This window comes from Zootoca vivipara, chromosome Z (genome assembly GCF_963506605.1).
Source record: "Zootoca vivipara chromosome Z, rZooViv1.1, whole genome shotgun sequence".
NCBI lineage: Eukaryota > Metazoa > Chordata > Lepidosauria > Squamata > Lacertidae > Zootoca > Zootoca vivipara.
In genome coordinates, this window is record NC_083294.1 from 39,271,548 (window position 1) to 39,292,576 (window position 21,029).

General features: G+C 42.2%; 1 protein-coding gene across 1 annotated transcript in view; it reads left to right on the forward strand.

Moving 5' to 3' along the window:
* RNF128 (ring finger protein 128) overlaps positions 1-20,479 on the forward strand; it is a 37,726-nt gene extending 17,247 nt beyond the window's left edge. The window contains exons 2-7 of the mRNA XM_035113282.2: positions 5,067-5,314; positions 9,907-9,978; positions 12,336-12,418; positions 17,081-17,177; positions 17,632-17,797; positions 19,063-20,479. Of these exons, the coding sequence (XP_034969173.1) occupies positions 5,067-5,314; positions 9,907-9,978; positions 12,336-12,418; positions 17,081-17,177; positions 17,632-17,797; positions 19,063-19,181 (785 nt within the window). The 3' untranslated portion in view covers positions 19,182-20,479. The remainder of the gene's footprint in view (positions 1-5,066; positions 5,315-9,906; positions 9,979-12,335; positions 12,419-17,080; positions 17,178-17,631; positions 17,798-19,062) is intronic.
* The last annotated feature ends 550 nt before the right edge of the window (positions 20,480-21,029 follow it).

A 21,029-nucleotide genomic window follows, 5' to 3' on the forward strand; every position in this document is an offset into this window, starting at 1 on the left:
AAATGATGATAGGTGGACAATGCAGGGCAGCTCAGCTCAGCTGGTGGTAGTAATCAACAGAGGGAAGAGAGCTTCCTGGTAGGCTGTTGCCTGCTGTCCCTCTCAATCTGAGATAATAGTGTTTATTTCATTTAACAAAATGTATATCCTGCTTTCTTATAGCCATAAGAAAAACTCTTTCTAAGTTTACATATAAATTATCAGTGAAAAAAAGTTACATTTTAAAACAGCTAAAAGATTTTTAAAGTCAACCAGTAGCTAAAAAGAGAGAAAATACATGTAGCTGCTTCTACATGTCTGCATAGATTTGCCTGAACAAAAATGTTTTACCTTTGCTGTATTCTGAATTATACTTAATAATACTCCTGAAATAATGCTTTTAAAGGGCCTGACATTTTTAGGAGGGAAGAAAGAAAAAAGCACAGAAAGTTTGTCCCAAACATTGAATTTGTCTGCTCTTTTATTATACTACTACAGTGGAACCTCGGTTTATGAACACCTCGGTTTACGAATTTTCGGTTTATGAACGCCGCGGACCCGTCTGGAACAGATTAATCCACTTTCCATTACTTTCAATGGGAAAGTTCGCTTCAGTTTATGAACGCTTCAGTTTATGAACAGACTTCCGGAACCAATTGTGTTCATAAACTGAGGTACCACTGTATGTTCTTGCTGGGAGAAGGGATGTGCAGCCCCTCATGATAGCTGTTTGTTCTTTGGCTGATAGTGGTAGAGTAAGCTTCTGTTGAAATGCAAGAAAGCAACGTGGCTGTCCAATGAGGCCTTACAAATTGCGGGGGAGAGAAGGCAAGCAAAATGCAAGGGAGATAGTGAAAAATACAGGAAATTGAATGCGGATTTCCAAAAAATAGCAAGGAGAGACAAGAGGGCCTTCTTAAATGAGCAATGCAAAGAAATAGAGGGAAAAATACAGAATGGGAAAAACCAGAGATCTGTTCAAGAAAATTGGAGATATGAAAGGAACGTTTCGTACGAAGATTACCATTTCTGTATTTTAGAATTTCTGTTTTTTTGGAAGCCGCCCAGAGTGGCTGGGGTATAAATAATAAATTATTATTATTATTATTATTATTATTATTATTATTATTATTATTACCATAATAAAGGACAAAAGTGGAAAGAACCTAACAGAAGCAGAAGACATCAAGAAGAGTTGGCAAGAATACACAGAGGAATTATACCAGAAAGATATGGAGGTCTCGTACACCCCAGGTAGTGTGGTTACTGACCCTGAGCCAGACATCCTGGAGAGTGAAGTCAAATGGGCCTTAGAAAACACTGCTAATAATAAGACCAGTGGAAGTGATGGTATTCCAGCTGAACTATTTAAAATTTTAAAAGATGATGCTATTAAGGTGCTACACTCAATATGCCAGCAAGTTTGGAAAACTCAGCAATGGCCAGACGATTGGAGAAGATCAGTCTACATCCCAATCCCAAAGAAGGGCAGTGCCAAAGAATGCTCCAACTACCGCACAATTGTGCACATTTCACACGCTAGCAAGGTTATGCTTAAATTCTACAAGGCAGGCTTAGGCAGTATGTGGACTGAGAACTCCCAGAAGTACAAGCTGGATTTCGAAGGGGCAGAGGAACCAGAGACCAAATTGCAAACATGCGCTGGATTATGGAGAAAGCTAGAGAGTTCCAGAAAAACATCTACTTCTGCTTCATTGACTACGCAAAAGCATTTGACTGTGTTGACCACAGCAAACTATGGCAAGTTCTTAAAGAAATGGGAGTGCCTGGTCACCTCATCTGTCTCCAGAGAAATCTCTATGTGGGACAAGAAGCTACAGTTAGAACTGGATATAGAACAACTAACTGGTTCAATATTGGGAAAGGACAAGGTTATATATTGTCTCCCTGTTAATTTAATTTATATGCATAATTCATCATGCGAAAGGCTGGACGGGACGAATCCCAAGCCGGAATTAAGATTGCCGGAAGAAATATCAACAACCTCAAATATGCTGATGACTCAACCTTGATGGCAGAAAGTGAGGAGGAACCTTTTAATGAGGGTGAAAGAGGAGAGCGCAAAATATGGTCTGAAGCTCAACATAAAAAAAAAAACTAAGATCATGGCCACTGGTCCCATCACCTCCTGGCAAATAGAAGGGGAAGAAATGGAGGCAGTGCGTGATTCTCCTTTCTTGGGTTCCATGATCACTGCAGATGGTGACAGCAGTCACGAAATTAAAAGACGTCTGCTTCATGAGAGAAAAGGAGTGACAAACCTAGACAGCATCTTAAAAAGCAGAGACATCACCTTGCCGACAAAGGTCCATATAGTTATAGCTATGGTTTTCCCAGTAGTGATGTATGGAAGTGAGAGCTGGACCATGAAGAAGGCTGATCGCCGAAGAATGGATGCTTTTGAATTATGGTGCTGGAGGAGACTCTTGAGAGTCCTATGGACTGCAAGAAGATCAAACCTATCCATTCTGAAGGAAATCAGCCCCAAGTGCTCACTGGAAGGACAGATCGTGAAGCTGAGGCTCCAATACTTGAGAAGATAAGACTCCCTGGAAAAGACCTTGATGTTGGGAAAGATGGAGGCACAAGGAGAAGGGGACGACAGAGGACGAGATGGTTGGACAGTGTTCTTGAAGCTACCAACATGAGTCTGACCAAACTGCTGGAGGCAGTGGAATACAGAAGTGCCTGCTGTGCTCTGGTCCATAGGGTCACGAAGAATCGGACACGACTAAACGACCGAACAACAACAAAAAGCTTCTGTTGAGCTCTGTATCTCAGTGCAAGCAACATTTGGGAGCCAAGTATTCTTGCGGGCAAAGATGGGGGAAGCCAGTGCCAGCCAGCTGCTTCTGCTTCTGGGTGAGACCAGGCAGGTCTCCCCCTTGCAATGACATTTATTACTGGGAGGCAAGAGTGGATCTACGAGTGGTTCCTTAGTCTGGTTCCCCACAGCTTTGCAGTCCCAGGAAATTACCCCACAGCTTTGCAGTCCCCAGCTGACCAGTGCTTAAATCAAATTTATTGCGTTTCTGTTCAAAACATAAACCAAAACTCATAGTTTAGCCCTCATGCTGTATAATTTAATCAGTGATTAATGCATAGCGTTTAAATGGGGGGTATACAAGGAAATGTTTTATCAAATTGTCATGTTGGGCTAACCTACTTTCCTACATTCTCATGGAAGCAGTTACCTTAGCTGGCTGCTTTTGTGGGGCTTTTCTTTACACTTGCAGATGAAATGAGCTGCTTAGGTCTAGTCTCTTAATAATCCAATAAAACAATATTGGCCAAAGATTATATTAACACAGCTGCTCTTTTAAAGAACTTCTTTGAACTGAAATGGTGGTGTAATTATCACAAATTGGTAATACATGTTCAGTGTCTATTAACAAATATGCAGCAATATGAAAAGAGACATATTGAAAGCTTTTTGACGGCCTTGGCTCTGACTGTCTTAAGAGGAACTGTAATGTTTTGTGGTTCTATTCTGACACTGCTGGGTTTACTTGCTGTCATATTATGCAGTAAATTATCCTCCCATAAAGTGTTTGTCCTTGTTAGATGTTGCTATTGTATATTTCTGGCACCGGCAACGTTTTCCGGCCATGGGCCGGAGCACCCCCATGGACTATCGTCCATGGGCCAGACATGGGCTGAACATGTGCAGAAGCTATTTCCGGCGCCGCACTGCCCATGTCTGGGGTGCCGGAAACGGCTTCTGCACATGTCCGCAGCGCTGGAAATTGCTTCTGTGCCTGCACAGACACTATTTCCAGCGTCTGCACAGGCGCCATTTCTGACTCCACTCGGTGAGTCCCTGAGCTGCGCTGCGCCGGTTTAGCGCAGCACACGGGGGGCTTGCTGAGCAGGCGGCTTGGTGACCAGGTGGCTCGTGGGCCCACGGGCCAGAGGTTACCGATGTATGGTATATTTTCTCTGTATGTATCAGAGAAGAGCCCCTTTCTGTATTCTGTGGAGCTTAAGCTTAGTTCTAAGCAGCCAGAGATACGTTGCAATTCAGTCACTATTTCAGACATTCTGTGCTTCTGTTGATCCACAGTGGGATTTTAAAGTCATCTTGCTCTTGGATTACATCCTCAGATCTATGGTTTGACTTTCATAACAATAGCTGACCTTTCCAACTGTAATAATGTTCTTAAGTTAAACAGTACTCAACACTGTGTAGGAAGCAATCCCATGCCAACATGGCAGAGTGAGTAAATAAATAAATGGCATCAACATGTACCTTGATTGTGCATAGACTAAATGGTGATATATTAGAAAGAGCACACTTTTTATCAGTTGAGTAGACAAGACTGTCTTCTGTTTAGAGAGATCCATGGCTGCAGCTCTCCAAGGTCTCCAGCAGAGATTGTTGGTTAGCCATTGTTTTGAACTGCTGCTTTGCTATGTTCTTTTCCAATGTGAGCAACCTTGCACAAAAATAGATGTTGAGTCTTGCAGTGTACTTTACAGAGGGAAGGTTTTTCTACCCTGGACTAAACTACCAGACATCCTAGCCCTCCAACCAATAGCCACAGTGCGAAAATATGCCAGGAGTCAGTAACATGCCACCCTTGGCTTTTGACAACCAACCCCCCGCCCCCGCCCCAAAAAACCGTGTGCGCCCTCCAACAAATCCAGGAGCAGATCCCATAAAAATGCCCTAAGTTGTTTTTTTGGCGGGGGAGAAGGGTATAGTTGTTCCCATAGTTCAGGGAGGTCCAACAGGTCAATAGCAATCTACTGGTTGATCGCGGGTGGGTAGGTGGTTGATTGCCGTCGATTGTGGGATCCTGCCAACCCCCCCCCCAAAAGCTCAACAACTTTGGCTCCCTAAAAAAGCTCAAAAGCTCAACAACTTTGGTCAATTCAATGGGTATACCACTGCCAGTTTTTTTTATATAGTGGGAAGTTGTTCATTCAAGGCAACTGTCCTGACTTACCTATATTGCCTAAAATTAAAGGAGAACAAGGTGTATAATACTAAATGGGCTTTTATAGGTTAATACTCAACTTTGGTATGGAAATCTAACTCTCCGACCTCTGTCTTTTTCTCACAGGTACAGGAAACACTGTGGCCATTATGATTAGTCATTCAAAAGGCATTGAAATCCTCCGTAGGCTGGAAAAAGGCTACCAAGTGACCATGGTTATTGAAGTGGGGAAAAAACACGGATCATGGATGAATAACTACTCCATCTTCTTTGTTTCTGTGTCTTTCTTCATCGTCACAGCAGCCACTGTTGGGTATTTTATATTTTATTCTGCGAGGAGGCTTAGACTTGCAAGGGCTCAGAACAGGAGACAGGTGAGTTTCTCATATGCATTCTTCACTGGAGAGTCTGGATGTGCCAATTTACATAGCAAAATCAACACTGGCCTTTCTTAAGCAGAGATAACATATGCTAGGTGTTCCAGCATGCTATAGTTGATCTTGCTTTAGCAGCTGAGGCCCTACTGGCAATGTTCTGGACTGGTATTGGGGAGGATAAGGCTATTGATGGATGCCTCAACAATAGTCCCTCGCAAGATGGCAGCAGGATGCCTCTGAATTCAACTTGTTGGGAATCTCTGATGCACACATGTCATTGGCCTTTGGTTCAATACTGAGCACAGCATGCTAGACTAGATGGGTCTTTCGTTTGACCCAACAGGGCATTTCCTGGGCTTTATTGCCCAAGTATTTTTGCTCTAACTTGCCCCTGCTTCTTAGTAGACACTGGTTCTCTCACAGCATCATGTTGATGGAGAAATGTACATCCCTACCCCTGAAGACATGTGAAGACATTTGCTAAAGCTTACTTTTCTCAGGTGTGTAAAGAACGCTGGATTCAGGGGCTCAGTTGCTGCTGTTTATCACAACTCGCTTCTGCCAGCATGCTACATACAATCTGTGTTAAGATTAATCATGGTTCCATGAGTCTTAAATGGTGGATTCACCTCTTTATATGCAACTTTAGAAAGAGGCTTGAATCTCATTAACTAAACAAGTTAGTTCTGTTCTGTGATGTTTACACATTGAGAGTGTTGTCTTGGATTTTCAAAGTCTATGCAGGGAATTGCTAATTAGTCTAGTAGTCTCTCTAGAGCTCTTTATCACCCATGCAAAGCCCAGTAAGCAGTGTGGATACAATATACAAGCTGCCTCCTTGTTTCCCACTTAACTGCTTATAATAAATAGATGGTTTAAATACACGATTGAAGTTCCTTATATGGAATGTGAATTCTTTATGTGATGTGATTCTGGGTGCCACAAGGGGTAGGATGTGACAACCCGGAATGCCTATTGTAGTCTTATAGCTACTTGACCATAGCAAGTAAGGACTGCAGCTGGGCATGGAAACATGTGGAAAGCTTATTTGGGGCCGTCATTAAGACTAGCAATTATTGCAATACACTTTAATTTATATGCAAAAAGATCCAGGGAAGATAGGGGAAGGGAAATTGATTAGGACACCAATCCTAATCCAAAGGTACCCACAGGCCCCCAAAAGTTGACAAGCCCAGTCGTTTATCTTGGACAAGGGAGGTTAGCTTGATCACTGAGAGGTGATAGGGATGTGAAGTACTTAGACTCCCTCCTACTAATTTTTGGACTCCTTTGCCTATAAAGGCACCAGTATAGGAAATGTACTACAGTGGTACCTTGGGTTAAGAACTTAATTCGTTCTGGAAGTCCATTCTTAACCTGAAACTGTTCTTAACCTGAGGTACCACTTTAGCTAATGGGACCTCCCGCTGCCACCGCACCGCGCTGCTGCCACACAATTTCTGTACTCATCCTGAAGCAAAGTTATTAACCTGAGGTACTATTTCTGGGTTAGCGGAGTCTGTAACCTGAAGCGTCTGTAACCCGAGGTACCACTGTAGTTGTTCCATTTGGCTTTTCTTTCTGCATCTCCACACCTCTGGTCTACTGAAATCTGAATGCTTATGGTAAATTTCACTGCTACAACAGCATAACAGTTTCTTTTGTATGCCTAGCATTATCATGATGAGAGTTTGAAAGAGATAAAATATTCACACTTATTTTGTGTTTTTTAGTATTTCCTGGTTAGTCAGATTTGCGTTTTCTGTGTTGGTAATTAAGTTCCCCTCTCAAGCATGCTATTCATGCTATTCATGCAATGTGGGAAATAGAAACCACAACAGGGACTAGGGTGCTTGCTGGGCAGATGAAATTTACACTAGGGTGCTTGCTGGGCTTCCTGATTTTTAGACAGAGACGGGTATTTGCCTTGTGATTTTTTTTAACTGATGAGTTTGGTCTGGCTGAAAATAACCTTCTTGTAATAAGCTCCTCTCTTGAAAATCAATTACCTTCTAACTCAGGGGTACCCAGACTGCGGCCCGGGGGCCACATACGGCCCCCGAGGCTCTTTTATGCAGCCCCCGGGGACCCCCGCCGCCCGCTCTTACCAGCATGGTGCGGTGCGGCTGCTGACCCGGAAAAGCAACGGAAATAGCTTGTGTGCACGCGCAAGCGTCATTTCCAGTGTACTTCCAGGTCGGAGGAGGCTTCTGCACATGCGCACAAGCTATTTCCGGCACTTTCTAGGTCGGGAGTGTGCCATAAATAGTGTTTGCGCGTGGGTGCGCTCCCCCACCCTCCGGCCCACCACGCAATCGGTGCGGCGGGCATCTGGCCCAAAGCCGGGTAAGTTTGGGGACCCCTGTTCTAACTTATGTTCATATATATATATATATATATATATATATATATATATATATATATAGGTATCAAGTGGTCACCTGCTCTTCAAGGGCTGTTAATGAATGCCTGATGTTCTTTGATGCATTTTTGCCAGGGATTGCTCAAACAGTATCTTTTGAGTTACTGCAGGAGTAAGAGCAGCTGTTCCTGGGACCACATCTTTCAAATGATAGGAGCCAAGGCCAAGTGTCCAATTTGTAGTGCCCTCCCCATCCTAAATGGGTTTGACTCCTCTTTCAGAGACAGCAGTGTGACTGACTGCAGGCATCTAGCTACCATTCAGGTTCTTCTAGTGCATAATTACAGCCTTTCCCTTGCTTCTTACCAACCTAACTGAAATTACGAGTTGTGATGATAAATGAGTCGTATTTGTGCAAAAATGTATTCATTGTGGCTCATCAGTATTTATAGCCTCCTAAAAGGATGTGAATCTTTAGGGGTCATTATGACAATCGATCTCTAAGTAAATGAGAGACAATTTCCATTCTGCCACATGCCACTGAAGGACTCTTCTTGTATCAGGGAAGGACCTCTTCTTGTATAGTCAGTTAATGTTAGTGACAGATTTAAGCAGTGAACCCATAGGTGATTTGTTGCCTATGTGTTTGCTCGTTTGCTTTCGGTTTTAGGAGAGGTGCTAGAAACCAAGAAGCAACTTGCGTGGAAGACTGCATCAGCATGCATATACTGTATATTCCTGCGTATAAGACTACTTTTTAACCCAGGAAAATGTTCTCAAAAGTCGGGGGGTCGTCTTATACACCGGGTCGTATTTCTTATACAGCGAGTATATCCAAAACTCTATATTTTAACTGGGAAAGTTGGGGGCCGTATTATACGCCCAGTCGTCTTATACGCCGGAATATACGGTAGGTATTTATTTTGCAAGTATCCTGAACACCTCAGCGCCTGTATGTTTCAGAAACCTGTTGCTAGCAGATCCTGTAGTCTTCCAAAAGCTTCTCCTAATATGATGCTTTTTCAAATATTGCTTACTATTTCCTTGAGAAGTTATTTGAGCATCAGATTAATGAGGCTTGAGGACAACTTCCTTGTTCTTTTAGCATCTTTTCCTGTGCTATGGATTATGTTCAATCAGAGCAGATCTGGGAGTGGTTTGTGTCAGCTTTGATAAAAGACTGATCAGTGTGGGTGTAAGGCTGTAGCATTCCTGGCAGTTAAGCAGAGCTTTGATTGGAGCTGGCCTACTGAAGCAAAAATTGAGGACAATAGGAGTTACTGTACTTGATTAGCTTGCCTGTGCTCATCTGCCAGTCTCTGTTGGCTGAGGAGGGGAATGCCACCTATCCAGTTTCATTTCTGACATTGTGGCAACTGTGACCCAGCCTATTCCTCCGAGTGTAATCTGTTTTAACTGTTTTAAATTTTTACATTGTTGTAAACACCCTATTACCTGCTGGTGAAGGGTGGGGCAATAAATTTAGTAACAATTTAGTAACAATTTAGTAACAATTGCCTTCTCAGCTCTCAGGAAGAGAGTCACAATATTCCAGTTGATTGGTGGCTAGGATGCATTCGTGCATTTCAAACCAGATATTTGAGTATTCCTGTCGTTAAGGGAATAGAAAAGCCTGCAGCTTTCCAGATTAGATCAAATGCACATGTTTTCCCTTTCCAATTAGAAATGGCTTCAAACAAGCTAAGGGCGGTGGGTGACTTTAACTGATATACGGGCTTAGTTCAACACACAGTAGAGACTTGCAAGAGTGTGATTGCAAGCTAATGACTGGAACAAAAAGATCATGTTTGCATCCGCTTTGTCTATAGCCAACATGAGGTCAATGCAAGGAATATTAGAGATTCTGAAACAAGTTGGAGGGGTATTCAGTCTCTGCAGGACTATTTAATACTTTAATGAGAAGTACTTTCTGAAAACATTGGAATAGTGTTTAAGAACTTTGATGTCCTTTAGTCTTTAGTGGCAAACAAGCATTGCCTCCTAAATAAACTCCAATGTTCCTTAGGAATGCTAAATAAACACTTCAGTTAAACTTCCATGCATATCCTGGCTCATAATTATCTTCCGGTTGCCACTATTAGGCAAGAGTTATTCATCTGCCTATGGAAACACCTCATTCAATGTTAATGAATTGTGTAGCAGTTGGTGTTTATAGATTTTTATGGGAGAGCAAGTTCCGTGTTGACCAAGTGCTTGTCTGTTACAGAGACGGCTGAAAGCAGATGCCAAAAAAGCCATTGGACGGCTTCAGCTACGTACACTAAAGCAGGGAGACGAGGTATTGTAACTGGGAGAAAGTGTTTCATGGGGCTCTGGGTGGGGTTGCACTTCTACTGATGGAGCAGTTTGGGGGGTTCTCAGGCCTGTCACCTTCTTTGAGTGCTCGGCTGTTGGCAGTGGCCTGTAGACCCTTTTACCAACTCTATACTGCTATGCTGCTTTTGGCCTCTCCTAGTGAAGACAGACTAATTTCCCTCTGTTAACCACACTTTAGTTTCTTCCAGAACAGACTACAGTACTTCAATGCTTTCCATATAAGGCAACCTTTAAAAACAGCCCAACCGTCAGCTACTCCAAAATGTAGCAGCCAAACTTGTGCCTCTCTCCCTGCCCCACCAAGATTTTTATTTAAGTTTTCACAATACAATAAAATAGTATCTGGAACAAATAGAATCAAAAAGACAAGCAAGAAAGGAGAAAGTGAAGAAAAGAAAAAGAAAGGAGGGAGGGGAAACAGAACAGAGAGATAAGAAACATTATAGACAACATTAGTAATGATAGTAATAATCATAATAAAACAAAAATTATATGTATATAGCCCTGTATCAAAATTATACCTTAATCTTCAGTCCACATACAAAGAAGTGAGTTGTGTCTGGCACGTATCAATTGGATTATATAGTTCCAGTCCCATATTAAGTTTGAAGCTTTCCTGTTTCTGAGCTCAATTTAAAGTGCTTGTCTTGGCCTTTAAAGCCACTAAATTGTCTTATTAGGGCCTGGGTATCTTAAGGACCCTCTGCTCCCATGCAGACTTGCTAGGCAAGGTGTAGGGAACCTTTGGTCCCTCCAGATGTTACTGAACTACAACTCCTCCCATCAGCCCCAGCAAGCATTGCTAATGACTAGGGATAATGGGCGCTATATTCAGCAACATCTGGAGAGCCAAAGGTTCTCCACATCTTAAGATCAACTTTGAGTTTCTTTCTCCCTGCCCCATCATATTAGGATGTCTGTTGGGAGAACATAAAAGACAAAAACTTTCAGTGGTGATGCCACAGTGCTCTTCAACCTACAATAGCCAGATGTTGCTGGGCTAAAACTAATCATCCCTGACCCATTGGCTAAACCAGGGGTCAGCAAACTTTTTCAGCAGGGGGCTGGTCCACTGTCCCTCAGACCTTGTGGGGGCCCGGACTATATTTTGGAAAAAAAATAATGAATGAATTCCTATGCCCCACAAATAACCCAGAGATGCCTTTTAAATAAAAGCACACATTTTACTCATGTGAAAACACCAGGCAGGCCCCACAAATAACCCAGAGATGCATTTTAAATAAAAGAACACATTCTAAAAACATGCTGATTCCCGGACTGTCCGCGGGCCGGATTTAGAAGGCGATTAGGCCGCATCCAGCCCCCAGGCCTTAGTTTGGGGACCCCTAGGCTAAACTGACTGGGGATATTGGGAGTTGTAGTTCAACATCTGGAGACTCAAGCTTGAACATGCTCTAGAATATCCTGCTGAAAATGCATGCACATTATCTGACCTACCTTCACAGTAATTTGGAGACTTCATTCAGCGACTGGCTAATGTTTAATATTCTCCTGTTACCATGTTTGCATTTTAGGTTGCTGCTTTTTAGTTATGGTAACATTTTAAATCTCTTGGGTTTTTTAAAATAATTTTTGTTCTACTTTTCTTATTCTGTGAACCTCCTCTGAGTGCCCCATAGGTATAAAACTGCTTACTTAGAACTCCCCTTGGTCTTAAAATATTTTGTTAATCCTAATGACATTCCTAATATAATCATGCAGAAATTGTTTTTTTAATGGTACAGAAAGATTAATATTACACTAGGTCAGTTTGTGACCCCTCTTTACCCGCAGCAAAGAGATGTTTTTGTAGCCATGAATTTCCCAAATAGGTATAAAAGTATAAGAGCCTGTTAAAACTGCTTTGCACATTTTTAAATGCCTTTGAATAGTCCTTACTTAAAGGTTGGGTGGAAATGATAGACAACATATATAGTTTGTATGGAGGAGGAACACTTAAATGCCATGCTTCAGTTTTAGAACCAACTTTGCATTTTTGCAGTATTTTTTATACTAGACTGAATTCTACAAGACTGCAAAAGCAAAATAGCTTTGATGGAATAGATTCCATTACGTATATTTTGGTCTTCCTTTTTGCTAAAGCACATTTTGTAGATATTGTTACCCTTAACACTCTGGATATAAGAAGCAAAAATGTATTCTTAAAACTCACCACAACTGTAGAAGAGCATTTTGGAATACTGCAAGTCTAGTGTTCCACTCCCTCTTGTTCTGTGACTACCACACTTGCTGAATGCTATCATGCTTATTTAAAACAAAGGTCTCTAACAAGGATATTTTCCCCTCCCCTTTCTTTAGGAAACTGGTCCTGATGCTGATAGCTGTGCTGTATGCATTGAAGTGTACAAGCCAAATGATGTTGTGCGAATTTTAACGTGCAAGTAGGTTAATCCCCCCCCCCGTTACATTCTCATGCTAAAACTTTCTGACCATTTTGTCATGTCTGTCTTCGTCCCCCTTTATATACACGGAAGTTGTAAAGGCTTTTATTTATTTTATTCCACTCTTCAGATGAGCAAGGTTAGTGTTAACTTTCCAAAGATGTAGATCAGTGGGTGCTGCCAACATGTTGTTCTCTAGATGTTGTGGACTACAACTCTTACTCTTCAGTGAAGATAGTTGGAACCCGCAACATCTGGAAAGCACCGCATGGGCCTCCCCTGCTATCAATCATGATATTCTGCCAGGAGAGCCAGGAAGTAAAAGCAAAAAGGTAGGATTGTGAGGGCTTTTTATTTCATATTTCTACAGCTCTCAAGTTGGGTTTGCATAGGAGTCCAGTTATTTGCTGGCATCATCGGGTGTCTCCCAAAGAAGGATTCTTATAGGTGTGATGTTTATGCAGTTCAGTAACTTCCTTTATCATATCTCCTGTTGAAACCTAGCTTCTAAAACAGAATGGTGAAAATTTGCAGCCCAAAGAATCTTTTAGGCAAGCCAGATAGCTTTGCTGCCAGAGGCATTTATACTACCTAGCAGCTTGTCCATAGCTCAAGGCATACCTTCATTTTATGAGTAGCACAGGGTTGCTGACTCAGGGATACAAATTGTGGAAAAAGTAGTAAAGGTTCACCAGAACCCCTGTTAATCTTTTTTTTCCCCATTTGCTGCTGGCAGTTTGTGAGTAGGGAAGGAAAAGCATGATGATGATGACTTCATAACTTTAGACGCCAGGTGAAAACATTGCCCTTTACCCAGGCCTTCGGGTCTTTTAAAAGTGGGACTGTTACGATTTTTTCTGTGATTTTAAAAAGTTATTATTATGACATGTAAATTACCAGTATTACCTGGGATCTTCAGATAAAGGGTGGTATATAAACGGAATAAACAATAAACAACACAACAACTTTTACTGCACTTTACAGAGGGAAAGGGAAACAATTCAACACAGGGGTCCTGGTTTGGGTGACGCCACTTTTTCTCATGGCAATTCAGCTCGGAATAGCTGAAGAACCTGATTTAGCTAACTTGACAATTTACCTGCTAGCTTTGCTCTAGCTTCTTTCAGACTTGGTTTACAGCTGCCTGATTTACTATCATGCTTTAATTCTAAGACCTTGAATGTTTTTTAAAGGATTAAGGCTTTAAGCTTTTAAAAGGAACCAAGGATTATATGAGCAGTTGGCATTGAACAATGATTTTGCATCTCTGGTGTATCGCAGCAACAATTTTATGCAGTGATAGGGCACAATGCCTCAGTTGAATATGTTTAAAAGAACTGGCAGATGTGGTGACATTGATGGAGGTGAGAATTAAGGCAGTAGGTTGGTGGTTATCCCAAAACAAGAGGAAAAAAACCTTGAGTGCACTCAAGAATGGTAAATATTTTAGCTGCAAATTCATAAAAGAGAGCTCGCTTCAATTGTTTGGTAATTTTTAACTTAAGTAAAATTTTCAGTAACAAAATTACCATATGTAGAAAAGAGAGCTTTTAAATAGTGACAGATATTATTTGTTTCCTAGAATTTGTAAACCTGCCCCTGTAGCTACTGGCCAACTCAGTAACTTCCAAACTCTGTTGAGCACACTAGCCTGCCACAAGAGTGTTATAGCATTCTATTCCTCCCACACAGCCAAAGTAATTCTACTATGTGTCTGCATTGGATGCCATTCAATCATTCTGTCACTCCCTGTGCAGTGATGTGGCAGTATTGCCCACCATGAGGAGGAGGAATGCCTAGAAAATAATTAATGGAGACACAGAAGGACCGAGCTTGTTCTTTCTCTTGCACATTCCACAAGTAAAAGTTTTTTGGGTGTTAGTGTGCCTCTGCTATCAAAATTCAGGAGTACCATGTTACTCACTGAGACGAACCATGTCAGCAAAACCATACCCTGTGGCAAAATGTATGACTTGTTGCACATGTCTTGAATGACTTGTGTATGATTTGTTGCACTCCCCTTAATCAGGTGCATGCACATAAACGAAATCTGAAAGAGGAAATGTTTTAAACAGATTAGCAGTTCATGTGTAGTATTTGTAAAAAAGAAGAAGCTATACATTAAGGCTGCATTGTTGTTGTTTAGTCGTTTAGTCGTGTCCGACTCTTCGTGACCCCATGGACCATAGCACGCCAGGCACTCCTCTCTTCCACTGCCTCCCGCAGTTTGGTCAAACTCATGTTCATAAGGCTGCATTACACTTTTGCAATGCTTAGAAAATGACCATGGCCTCACATGTTTACAACATGTGGATAGCTAGGTGGAAGCCTCTGACAGGTGGATAAATTGTTCAAATGCTCTGATGCAAGTCAGCCCATTTGCATATTACTGAAGTCTATTTTCTCTTAGCATTCTGCATGTGCTATTTTAGTCCTGCTCCGAAAGTGGGGAAGAAAGACAGATTAACCATCTTAAATGGCAGACAAATTAATATCAAAACTGAAATTGAAATCTGCAAACTCACAAACACTCCCACGCACACACACAGGGCTAATTTTCAAAAGCAAAACCATTTTCTTTAGGCGTGTGGAATGCCATAAAGAGGAACCAGAGAAGAGGAGCCTGCAGCAGCATTTTGTAGCTCTGTGGTGTCAACCGAGAATCTACAAGGGTGGGAAGCTGAATAGGGAAGCAGAATGTAGAAGTAGTCCTCTGTAGTTCCCTAGTGGTGGCCTGCCCTACATCTTTGTCTCTGCTGTCTCTGGGTCAGAAGCGGCTCTCCAAGTGCTGCTGAACTACAGCTCCATAGACAGCTGGATCAAGGTGGGTCGGGACTGCTGATTCTTTTAGATTTGCCAGCAGCCTTTGATATGGTCGATCACGAACTTTTAGACCACCGCCTTGGGGATTCAGGGCACAGTCCAACAGTGGCTGCCTTCCTTTATCTCAGGTCGGGGACAGAGGGTGGTGCTAGGGAGGGAGTTGTCACCACGGCACTCCTTGGTGTGTGGAGTACCGCAAGGCGCAATCCTTTCCCCGATGCTTTTTAATATCTTTATGTGCCCCCTTGCCCAGATTGTCCGGAGTTTTGGGCTGGGTTGTCATCAATATGCTGATGACACCCAGATCTATCTGTTGATGGACGGCCGCCCTGCCTTGGCCCCGGACACTCTGACCAAGTGCTTGGAAGCTGTGGCTGGATGGCTATGTGGGAGCCGGTTGAACCTAAATCCTTCGAAGACAGAGGTCCTCTGGCTGGGTCGGGACGACATGGGGTTGGGGAGCCAACTCCCATCTCTGGCAGGGGGTCAATTAGTGCCAGCGCCTTCTGTCAAGAGTTTGGGTGTAACCTTCGATGCCTCCCTTTCCATGGAGGCGCAGGTTGCAGTCACAGCAAAGGTGGCGTTTTTCCATCTCCGCCATATCAAGCAGTTGGTCCCTTACCTCTCTCGCCCTGATCTGGCCACAGTGATCCATGTGACGGTCACCTCCAGGCTTGATTATTGTAACTCGCTCTACGCGGGGCTGCCCTTGAAGCTGACCCAGAAACTCCAGCGGGTGCAGAATGCCGCGGTGAGACTCCTTACGGGGTCCCGACCGCGGGATCACATTCATCCAGTGCTTTACCAGCTGCACTGGCTCCCGGTGGAGTACAGGATCAGGTTTAAGGTGCTGTTTTTGACCTTTAAAGCCCTATGCGGCTTGGGACCCTCGTACCTACGGGACCGCCTCTCCTGGTATGCCCCGCGGAGGACCTTAAGGTCCACAAACAACAACATTCTGGAGATCCCGAGCCATAAGGTGGCTAGATTGGCCTCTACTAGGGCCAGGGCCTTTTCAGTATTGGCCCCAACTTGGTGGAACGCTCTTTCACAGGAGACCAGGGCCCTGCGGGATTTGTCATCTTTTCGCAGGGCCCGCAAGACAGAGCTGTTCCGCCTGGCCTTTGGGCTGGACTTAGTCTGACCCCTGTGTTTTTCCTCCCTCATGGTTTGGATTTATGGACTACTTAAAATGAGGCTGCATTTTAAATTTTAATATTGTATTTTAATCTGTATTTTAATTAATTGCTTTTTATGTTTTATTGTAATTTTATTGGTGTTAGCCGCCCTGAGCCCGGTTTTGACTGGGGAGGGCGGGGTATAAATAAATTTTATTATTATTATTATTATTATTATTATTATTATTATTATTATTATTATTATAGCTCCCATCAGCCCTAGCAAGCATGGTGCGTGGCCAGGGAGAATGGGAGTTGAAGTTCAGCATCATTTGGAGGGTCAGAGGTCCCTTATACTTGTTCTAGGTCTTGTCCACAGACATGCAGACACTCAAAACCCACTCCTGTGCACTTGTACTTCATTCCATGTGAGCACACAGAGCCCTTTCCCTACTCAGAGCCAAAGTTTCCCATCAAGGTTCTGTATCAACAAGTTTGCATCCTAGCTATGCATGTTTCCCCACTTCCCCAATAAGATGCTGCAGTACCACTAAAAGACAAACACTTCATGGTTTAGTGTTTGTGTGGCTTTAGGGTATTTACCTGAGGTTCTGGGCCACTCCTAAACAATGTCATTCACTTCAAACGTCTTCTTTTTCAGCAAGCACTGCTTTACTGTAACCTGCTGAGTCACATTATAAATATTTGTTTTCCTTTCCAGTCATCTCTTCCACAAGAACTGCATTGATCCTTGGCTGCTGGAGCACAGGACATGCCCCATGTGTAAATGTGACATACTCAAGGCACTGGGAATTGAGGTAACTCTGCAGTTCCTTCTTAAAAATCATGTGGTTTGCTGCTGTCTAGAAAGGAGGCGGCAGCTTAACTGAACATTTGGCTGCTGTAGTAAGTTTTTGAAGGCATTTGGGCCCAAGGAAAGGTGCAGTGAGACAAATTTCTCCACCACCAATTTACTAAACAGAATATGCATATTTCATATGCATCTCCTCATTGTGTTCCAGGCTGGCTTGTCAGCGCTGAGCAACTTTGCATTCTTTCTTTATATACTGCCCAAATCAGCTTCTCAGTCGTTTACAGCCATAAAATCTATATTAATACATACATTTGCAGCTACATTATGGGGCATTAAAACATCCCAACTTTTGCAAAGCACTTAACAGCAGCGATACATAAGGGTAGGAGGATAGCTGGCAGTTAGAAATAGTGGCATCTTTACAGTAGAGGCTCCCTGACATTGTCTGTTTGATGCAGGTGGATGAAGAGAGAGCAGAGTCTCCCCCAGCCACTGTCTCCAACGAACCCTCTAACATGCCTTCGCACACCGAAGGGGATAATCATAGTGAGACAGGATCATCTGGATACGCTTCTGTCCAGGGGAATGATGAGCCGGTCCGAGAGGAAGTGGCCCCTTCAGAAAGTAAGTATTTTAATGGCTGTGCAGTAGCGCTTCTGAGTCTTATGTTTTTTATGGTAACATTAAACAACAGTACAAAGTACAACAACTTAATGCAGAGCAGTTGTGCACTTCGTATCACTATTAATTGCATACTTCACTGTTCCAATCATAAAGGGCATGCTTTATTTATTTATTTTTTAATTATCTGCACTGGAGTGTGAACCCTAAGCTTTTGCAGGCATGAGTTAAAAATAATGCAGAAATACTAGTGTTTGCTGCCACCTTCTGGAAGTTCACATCCAGTAAACTCCAGTGTATTCTCTTCAGTCCTCCAACATGAGCCTTGGAGCTCTTCCCCTTTTTAGCAGATTGTGCCCACTTAAAATACTGCATTTCTGACAGACTGCATTAAGGTGGCAGGGTTACAGCTAATGGTGTTGTTGTTGTTTAGCCGTTTAGTCATGTCCGTACTAATGGTACTACTACTCAAAAGTTGCCTGGTTATATATGCATCTGGGAAAATGATTAAATATTTATTCTACATTGCAAGTACTGTATAGAAATACATAAAACAGTCAGGTGTCAAGTTTCTTCTATTGTTAGTTAACTTTGTCATACTCATGGACTCAATGGACACAGATGCTACATGTGAAATATCTCATAGGGTTTCCAAGCTGGTGCCAGGCGTATTGCTCTGCTTTCCTTTGGACCACATCAGCGAGGCCAAGACGGGGGTATTGTTGGCTGGCAGCCCAAGACGGGGGTTTTGTTGGCTGGGCAGCCCAGGACCTCCAGACATACTGCCCAGACTTGCACCCCGGAGAGATCACTTTGGTGCTGCGGTCTGACTTCACCCCTGGGGGCACATTCCATTGTCTCTAGAGGCCAACAATTCTAATATTAACTGTTAGCTTCAATTTAGTTTTCTATTGCTTTAAAGTTTCACATAGTTAAGTATTCCTTTAAAAAACAACTTGTACTCCATATATCCGCTGTTAATTGGCTTGCCTCAAGCCCCTCTGGTGAAATTTCAATAGTGCTTGCAGCTCCTCTGTGACACACTTATGCTCTATTAGCGGACTTGTAACTTGTAGGGGGGGGGGAAGTGACATGTTGCCAAAACAGAGCCCAAATTGAAAGCTTCAGAAAAGGGCCAATTTAGTATGACAGCTTAGAATCGACTTTCCAAAGGCATAGAAATGTCACAAAAAATATGAACTTGATCAGTTGTGACTGGGTGGGATTTTTTTCTAAACTTGTTTCCCCCCTCCCTTCTTTTGTAAAAGGTGATAATTTGCGTCTTGTGAACAACACAGCAGAACCTCCACCTGTAGATGTGCTTCCACACCTGGACAATCCAGGTTTTGAGGCTGATGAAGGAGAAATACGTGAAGAGAAGTCCTAAGCAGCTCTTGCAGCATCTGCTATTTACTTGGCATAACCGGCATCAAACAAGGACAGAACTGATAAGAGTGTTGTAGCAGCAATTTTGCTTTGATATTGAGATAAAATTTAAGGTTGCAATTAAATTGAGTGACCTGACCATTTACTTATTTTCTTGTGGGATTAGTTTTAGTACTCTCCAGTACAGATTTGTGGGTTTGTCTTTTTGTAGTGCAAACAAGGAAGACAGAATCTTAACACAAAGCCATTTGAGCTCAGCTACTTTTGATACAGTAGAATTTCATTTGCTTCATTTTGGTTTTGAATTAACTTGTTTTAAGTCTCATAGTTAGTTTTCTTATGAACCTAAGTTTTTAGTTAAGTAGTAGGGCGTGTTCCTTTTTCATTTTAATGAGCCTAGGTTAAGTATGTTTTTATATATATAACCAACAAGAGTGGCCTTATATTCAGTGCAGCATCTCTTGGTTCATTAAATTACTGGAATTACTGGGACCAGTCAGATGTACCTATAAAATATATCAGGATTTTTCTGCACCTACTCTATGGGATTTGAGGGTTAAAATTTGAGAAAATGCTTGAGCTTGAGTAAAAAGTTAAGATGCCTTTAATTTGCACATTCTACAGGAAAAAAAAATAGCTACATACAGTTGTACACTTCACCAAAGGTTACTGTGGACTACTTTTAACTGGTGCAAACGGGCATAGCCCAGAAATCTGTCCACTTTGGATATTGCTGCTTTTAGCCTTTATGAAGGCTGAAGATTTCTAACTCAGAGGGAATTTTTGTTGCCATTGTTCTGGGGGAACAGTTAAATGAATGTTCCCAAATGGTGTTGGTCAGGTGAGAACATGGCTAAGATGGCAATTACTGAATGGGGGAACTTTTTGTTATTTTTTTCTGATTTGTGAGACAGCAATTTGGATATGAAGCTAAGTGGGGGGTACTCAGGGTGCCTTAGGATGGAGTGTGGAACTTCATCCACTAAAGTGAACTACATCTAATAATGCACTTTATTGTTCATTTTGCATCTCCTGTTGTTCTGTTTCTAATGGCTAGCACTAGCAGAAGTTGCCTTTTTTGTTTGTTTTTCCTCTTGTTTTTTAATATTTTGATTTTTAACAGGAGAAAACAGTCCATTTCCCCTCCTCATTTTTGCATCATGTTGAATAAAGTTGTAAATATTTGATTTCTATTGAAAACAACAACACTGCGTTGGATACAAAATGTAAATAACGCTGTTCTAATGCCCATTTAGGATGTTCCCTTATTTTTGATAATAAAAGCAGTTGTGTTATAAACAGGTTTGTCTCAGAGTCTCTCATTGAATGACATCACCATCACCATGGGGAACCTCAGAAGGTTAAGTGTGTTAAATAACCTCCATCTTGTTAACTTAATGTGTACAACAACAACAAATCCGTTTATTGTGAGGACCATGCCTGTACATAAGTATCAACACAACAATAATTAAGAATGTTAAAATTCATTGCATACTATTCCAACAAAACCTTCATCCCACAAAACAGGAAGAGAAGGAAACCAAGCAACGAGTTAAACAGACGATGAAGGGTTCTTTACTTTGTCATCCATAAATCTTTCCCTAGCTTTCATGGCCTTCATCACAAAGAATTAATGTGTAATAATCTCAAGTGTACAAGACCTGTGTGCCTTCAGCAATGGAGAGTCTAACTGGCACGGCAGCAACAGGGAGATAACAGATAGCAAGATGCTACTGTTATGAGGACTATATTATGGGTGAATATATATTTTAATGATATTGGATGGGAGAAGGCTCAGTTGCCTAACCACTTGTACTTGATCCTGAAGGGACAGCTGTTATCAGTTGTT